General features: G+C 43.4%; 1 protein-coding gene across 1 annotated transcript in view; it reads right to left on the reverse strand.

The window, feature by feature from the left end:
- LOC107373536 (uncharacterized) overlaps positions 1 to 7500 on the reverse strand; it is a 76718-nt gene that overhangs the window by 42727 nt on the left and 26491 nt on the right. Inside the window, exons 15-21 of the mRNA XM_070543754.1 lie at positions 7498 to 7500; positions 6949 to 7032; positions 6695 to 6871; positions 6483 to 6558; positions 2883 to 3039; positions 2688 to 2762; positions 20 to 182 (exon numbers count right to left, since the gene is read on the reverse strand). The exon at positions 7498 to 7500 is cut by the window's right edge and continues 49 nt beyond it. Coding sequence (XP_070399855.1) covers positions 20 to 182; positions 2688 to 2762; positions 2883 to 3039; positions 6483 to 6558; positions 6695 to 6871; positions 6949 to 7032; positions 7498 to 7500 — 735 coding nt within the window. The remainder of the gene's footprint in view (positions 1 to 19; positions 183 to 2687; positions 2763 to 2882; positions 3040 to 6482; positions 6559 to 6694; positions 6872 to 6948; positions 7033 to 7497) is intronic.

Genomic DNA, 7500 nt, shown 5'->3' on the forward strand with positions numbered 1-7500 from the left:
TCTTGAGGAAATCACTTACCTTTTCTCATTGCAAGTGAATCAAGCTGTTGGAAGAGTTTAGCACGCATGTCCATGTCACCTGCCAGGGTGAAGACGTACGCCAGCAGAGCTGTGGTGTAGGTGTTGCTGATGCCTTCTGCAGATTTTCTTAGGCAGCACAGACTCTTCTTCACCACGGGATTCTTGAACACATTTTAAGAGCACATAAAGATTTTCTCTGACAGACGCCGTGGGGACGTTATTCATTCTGACACAGCAGACAGACGTTGTGGACTTTAGCACTTGCCACTTGTTTAAACTGCACAAAGCTTAGGTCAGGGGTCTGCAGCAAGCCAAACAATATTTTCCCCCTCAGTCCACCTAAATAAAACACGTTTAGAGCTGCAGCAGGACCTTTTGAAAAACTACAGTTTATAATTTTTGATAAATATCCATGAAAGAGGATCAGGGCTACGAAAACGTTTTACTTTCTTTCCAATTTCTGAGAATATTGAGCGATTCTGATTTTTTTCTGAGGTCACAAATACTATTTTCACTTTATTTGACCTGATTTTAAGATCCTTCTTCTCACATATAAAGCTCTTAATAATCAAGGTCCATCATACATCAGTGATCTGATTGTTCCATACGTTCCTAACCGAGCACTTCGCTCTCAGACTGCAGGTTTACTGGTGGTTCCCAGAATATCTAAAATTAGGATGGGAGGCAGATCTTTTAGTTATCAGGCTCCTCTCCTGTGGAACCAGCTCCCAGCTTTGAGGCAGACACCTTGTCTACTTTTAAGACTAGGCCTAAAACATTTTTATTTGATAGGGCCTATAGTTAAAATCTGATTTTAGCCTATATCTGGACAAGTGGGGGAGTAGAGGGAGGTGGAGTGTACAGTCGGTAAAGACGGCTCTCCCTTGCCCTGCCTCCAACATGCCTCCATCTAAAATGTTAGGTTATCCAGAGTTATCTCTGTAGTTATGCTGCTATAGGCTTAGACTGCTGGAGGACACACTGACCACTTCTCACACTCTACTGCTTTCTTCTACAATCTGCTCTTTAACTGTATTATTTCCTGCTATTTCAGCTGTTAACTTTATTTTCTCTCTAAGTGTTTTTCTCCCCAGAAGAAGCTACAATGATGTTCTGCTGAGCTGTGGTGGCCTCATGGAGGGGGCCATCGTCTAGCACACTGCTGCTAACCACTTAAACATTCTCCCTCTCCTGATAATAACTTTTTGCTTTCCTTGACGTTGGATGTGCTACTACTAGTTTACCTGTTTAATTATAGATCCACTAGGATAAATACAATAAAGTTTATCTCTCACCAAATAGAATATTTACTAAGAAATCACAGCATTACTTGGTGTGTGTGTGTGTGTGTGTGTGTGTGTGTGTGTATGTGTGTGTGTGTGTGTATGTGTGTGTGTGTGTGTGTGTGTGTGTGTGTGTGTGTGTGTGTGTATGTGTGTGTGTGTGTGTGTGTGTGTGTGTGTGTGTGTGTGTGTGTGTGTGTGTGTGTGTGTGTGTGTGTGTGTGTGTGTGTGTGTGTGTGTGTGTGTGTGTGTCTGCTCTGTCTTCTCCATCCCCAGTGAGTCGTGGAGGATGGCTGTTTATACTGAGCCAGGATTCTCTGGAGGTTTCTTCCTGTTAAAAGGGAGTTTTCCTCTCCATTGTCACTTTATGCTTGCTTAGTATGAGGATTGCTGTAAAGTCACTGACACTAGTCAGTGACTCGATGCAACCTGCTGGGTTCCTCATATAGGAAACATTTTACTGATTGGCGTAATGAACTGACCTGAATAGGAATGTTTATTATGTCTTGAGACAACACTTGTCGTTATTTGGCGCTCTATAAATAAAGCTGGATTGAACTGTTATATGAGATCTGATGTCATTTTTTGAAAAAAGAACAAAACACCCTTTTGTTCCTATTTTTAGGTTCTAAAATGAAGAAAACCCCTGCTAAATGAATATGGGTATTTCCTCGATGGGCTGTTGATATTTGTGGAAGGTTTGGTGAAACAGAACATAAGTAGATCTAAAAGTCTCACAAGTACTTATGCAATTATTCCATCAATTTGATCTATTTTAAAAAAATATGAGTTAGTTGTTTTATCTTTTCTGACCAAACGTGAAAAAAAACATCCACGAGTGTTCTGTCAGAGTTTGGTTTTAGGAATTAAATGCCTAAACAAGCCTAAAACAAGTCGTTTCAAAAAGTCTCCGTGTACGTCGTCATGAAAAAAATCAGAAAAGAACATGCAGGAGAACCCTACGGGCTCACAGAATGTAAACAAAGACTACTTGAGCATTTTTGACCCCCCAGCTGGCCGAGGAGGAAGTCAGTTTTAATGTAACCTTCCTTCCAACATGACTGAAGCATGAACTGAACAAAAGACCACCGAAGGCAGAGGCCGGAGGCTGTGTGTCTAGAAAACGGTTGTAAATCGCGACGGTGTGTGGGATGGTTTGGTCCGGTAGGTGACACATGCTACAGTGATTATTTCACTGTAAAATTCTTACTCATTGTACCTTTAAAATGACAGAGCCCTGAAACGAAAGTGGCTTTAAATCTTGTTTATTTTCCCTGTTGAGGTGAGTGAGATTTTCATGCCAGGAGCCTAAAGGTTTGCAGTGCTAGTCAGTGGTATGTGCATCTGATTAGTTCAATGTACAAAATAACAACATGTACTTACATGTGCAGATATATTTGTCTCCAAGAAGGCAGCAGTGACATAAGCAGTAAGTGTGACTTCATCGGACACCTCACCCTTCATTAAAAAAAACAAAAAACACTCGTCAGCAACTCGGACACCCGTAGCACATGTGAGCACTTCTGTCATCCAGATGAGAAGTGGTACTGCATAAACTACAAAACGCTTTAAGCTCACCCTGATTCTATCGTTGAAGAATTTTCCAGACATTTTGAAACAGCCACTTTTAATTTGCTGGCATTCCAGCCACTTCCTAGACTCCTCAATGACTTTTGGATCGATGTAGATGAAAGCTTGAGCGTTGTATAGAGTTGCCATAACAAAGGCGGTCAGCCTGAGGAAGAAGAACATGAAACAGAAAAGAAAACACAAAGTCAAGGTAAAACACACAATCAAACACACACAAATGTAGTACATCAGGAGCTGCAGAAACGGTCTGCTTCCCTTGCATTAGGCATACAAATCTGAATACTTTCTGCTGTACACCATGGGTAAAAACTGGATGGAACGTTGTACACAACGAAAATATCCAAATAATGCTGTAATATGAAAATCAAAAATAGCATTATAATCAGTCATCAGAAGCAGGAGGAATGTGACAGAATTAAAAATAATAGTAAGGATGGAACAAACAAAGCCAAAAGTTTTACACGCAATTTAAAGAGAGATGGACAGGTAGGTTTTCTAATGTTTTTTAAAACATCAGCAGATTCTGAGGGACAGAGTTTGAGGTGCAGGCTGTTCTACAGTCTAGGAGCCATGTGTGCAGAACAGCTAGCATGTTTGTGGAACGGAGGCTGTGTGAGGCCGTATGTGGAGATCGAAGATGAGACAGGCTGTCAGGTGCCTGGCCCTTCAGAGCTCTGAAGGTAAGCACAGACACTTAAAATGGATTCTACGTTCTACAGGGAGCCAGTGTGGAGATGTCAGTGCGCTTGTTGGATTTTGTTAGGGGCCTGGCTCCTGCTATCCGAATGGCTTGAAGGCGTGAAAGGTACGATTTGTCCAGGCCAGTAAAAAGAGCATTACAGTAATCCAAACGTGATGAAACAAAGCCATGGGTTATTTCCCCCAAGATCTGTGTTTGAAACCATCTTAAGGATTTTTGAGATGCTTCTTAAGTGAAATTAGCAGGAATGGGAGAAAGATTTGATGTGTTGAAGCTTAAAGCAGAACCAAGGATAACTCATAGGTGTTGTACGCTAGGCTTAGCTGATGAGCAAAAGGCAGCAGCAGCCTTATCAATATTAGGATGAAGTTCAGGTGGTGCAGCAGTCAGGGTCTCTGTCTTGTTGGCATTAAGGACAAGGAAGTTGCTGAAGCTAATTACTGATGTGTGTCAGACACAGAACAAGGGTGGCCAGTTTGTCCAACTGGTGAGGCTTGAAGAACAGGCAGAGCTGAATGTCAGAATAGAAGTGATATGAGATGTGCAGGACAGACTGGATGATAGTAGCTAAAGGATGGATGTGGAAGGAAAATAATAGAGGTCTCAGTACTGAGCCTTGTGGAACCCCACAAGCCATGGGAGCAGTGACCGAGGAGTAGAGCCCTGCACGGGCCTTAAATCTGAGCCCGTGTCCGGCCCGGCCCGAGGGGGTGGAGCCCCAGCCCGACCCAGCCTGAAAAGGTTTTCAGGATTCTCTGGCCGGCCCGAGCCCGACTTTTTTTTAGCCAACTAAATGAAAACAAAGTGCGTCAATCCTGACCAATGTGTTAAAAGACGTGCAGGATCCGAGCGTCGCAGAAGCGCACGCGGGAAGATTCCTCCCACTGAAGCGAGTGTTTTCCAAACCCGGTCTCTCAGAGAGACTTGTCACTTAGAAAATGCTCCCTGATGATGAAACTTTGGCTGAATAGTGCTTGTTCCTGTCTCCAATGTGGCGACACATCCAGGAGCCGTCTGAGGAGAAGCCCAGAATCTCACATCCTCTTCAGCTCATGAGCGCATATGATTACGCACAAGCGTGACGCGTCAACCCGGTCTCACAGTAAGACTGGGTTGGACCTGTTCAGGTTTACGCAGACAATCTTTACATAGAATTGACTTACAGATATAAAATTAATTCAGTAAAATATAAAGCATTTTATTTAAATATCCATTCATTATTTTACAAGCACAGAGAGCCGCATCAGATGGATGGAAGAGCCGCGGGTTGCCGATCCCTGCTCTAGTTCAAGATATCATTAAAATTCCAAAAGTGCTGAAAAGATTAAAAATGGGGCTTTCCGTGCACATACAATACATTATGGTAGCCACCAGGATTCCCTGTCTTGAGCGCATCGAATCACAACACAGATTCAGAGACGTGCCGAGTTTGTCATCCAAAATGCTCCGTTTTATAACTTTTGAATGGCTGATCAGATTCAAATAATTCCAACGGTTCCTAAAAGTACATAAAAGCAGCTTTCCAACGATCTATAGCATGAAGCAATCAGAGTTAGAGAAAATATTGCTACGAGGGGAAATCCTGCTGTACAGCCTGATTGAAACGGAGCGCTGCGGTGAAAGCGGATAACCTATAAAATGACATGTTGAGGACGTAAACTCAGTACATCTCTTTTATTGTGAGGTAATAATTTCTCAGAGTTTTGCGGTTGCGGGCGGGAGTAGACATGCACGCTGCAGGTGCGGGCGGGAGTGTAACACACGTTGCGGTTGCAGGCGGTAATGGTCAGAAATTCAGCGGGAGCGGGCAGGAGCGGGATGAAGAAAACAGTCCCGCGCAGGGCTCTACTGCTGCGTGTAAGTGTTTTAAAATTTTTTAATGATTTCGATTAAAAATAAAGGCGCCCGGCCCGGCCCGTGTCCGAGGTAATTGCACAGTCGTTGGCCCGAAGCCGGGCCGACCCGAGGGCCTAGGGCTTCAGTGCAGGGCTCTACCGAGGAGAAGGTTTCTGTCTTCACAGAGAGTTCTGTTGGAAATATCATAGGAGAGCCAGTCTACAGCAGAACAGCGATTCCAGCCAGAACATTTAGCTGGTTCAATTAGATGTTGTGGTCCACTGTTTCAAAGCTGCACTGAGGTCAAGCAGAACCATGACAGACCATTTTCCTGCATCAGCAGTCATTAGAAGGTGTGAGACATAAATGTACAAAAAGAAACCAGCCGTGAAGCCGAGAGGATCTCTACTCAGTTGTTTCATTAGGGATACATCTGAGGTTTTCAGCGGTAAATGGCATTTGTCATGTTTTTGTGCATACACACTCTTTGTACATGAGGTCATCTTAGTAGTAATCAAGTTTTGCTCTGAGATCCTAAATAAACCTGTAAAGTCTTTTGGTGTTCTGTTTAAAAGCTGTTTCGCAAAAAAAATGCCATTGGTATCAAACATCTCCACAAGGGTCAGTGCCATGAAAATAGTCATGTTTAGAAAAATAAACCTGGTCAAATCATGAAAGTCACTGTTCAGCAAACGCTAGTCTCTGCACTGAACCCTACGCACACTAAAAGGACCAAACCGACCCATCCTACCCCCGTCCTGCTGATAAAAATGTCATATTATCAGGCGTCAGAGTGTGCCTCCTATTCAGGCAGCAAGATAAGTCCGTATACAGCAATAACAACGATTAACAGTGATCAAATATCACATCACAGTGTGGTCCTTGACATTTCTGATACAGGGTGTCTACCCTGTAGGTGACATTCACCCATTCACACTCAGATATGTGTGACGTGTGAAGAAGGAAGCTGATACAAGCCTTCAACTTTCTGCTTATCACACAAGCGAGCTTCTTCTGGAACCACAGCCACTTCCCATCAACAACCTTCTTACCAAGTGTTTGGTGGTCCCGATCCAAATGTGCTGAATGTTCCTTTCTTATCCTTGTAGATAAGCTGTCTCTGGTAGCCTGGACACAAACAGAGACACCTCAACACACACCATGCAGATTATAACGTTGTCCCTGACCCAAGAGGCTTTCTACTGTTTTAACTGAGTTTTACAAGCTCTAAACTTCAGACATTATAAATCAGAATGGGATTTACCACTTGTCAAGAGGTAGGTTCCCTTTCTCCTGGTTTCCTTGCAGAGATGGCCAATGCTTTGGAAGTAAAGGAGGATGCTGGTGTCCATCGCCATGATAGCAATGTTTTGCTCCCCGCAGCCATATGGCAACCGGAGAAGGCTGTCCAGGTTCTTCAGACGCTGGCTGAAAACGTCACCTGCACAAACACAGACTTACTACACTTGAGCAGGAAACCAGTCACATCTTTGGTTTCAGACAGATTCAGACGCTTACCTGAGACGGAGACTTCAGTCCTGGAAGAGCCATCAATCGCATCGGAAGGCATTGGTAAATGAACTTTCTTTCTTAGATGTTGTCCTGAAGACAGAGAGAAGCAAAGCCCTCAAACACAGAAACGCAAAGATGAAAAACAACTCTAAAATTAAAAATAAAACTTTTGTGTTACTGGATCACTGCATGAAATATCTAAAAATGAGTCTTTCTTCATAGAAAATGCTATGAAGTGAACACCTTTAAAAGAGGATGGGTCATCTCTACGGTGTAAGAGAACAAGGTTCTCTAACTCAGACCCTTACCTCCATCTGTGGAGGCTTCACATGAAGTCAGTAACAGCTGCTCTGGCCCTGGAGCCATCTGTCTCACGAGCACTTCTCCGTAACAGAAGTCTCAGAGAACAATGCTTTTTGGAGGTCGTACACTGGTGGGATCTTTTCTAGCCTCCCATCCCGTGATTTCCTGGATGACTCCTAATCTTCAGATCTACATCTCTCATCCCCACTTCCTTAACAATGAACCCATTTTTTTTGCATGTAAAATACTGACCTT

The sequence above is a fragment of the Nothobranchius furzeri genome, chromosome 13 (genome assembly GCF_043380555.1).
Source record: "Nothobranchius furzeri strain GRZ-AD chromosome 13, NfurGRZ-RIMD1, whole genome shotgun sequence".
Classification (NCBI taxonomy): domain Eukaryota; kingdom Metazoa; phylum Chordata; class Actinopteri; order Cyprinodontiformes; family Nothobranchiidae; genus Nothobranchius; species Nothobranchius furzeri.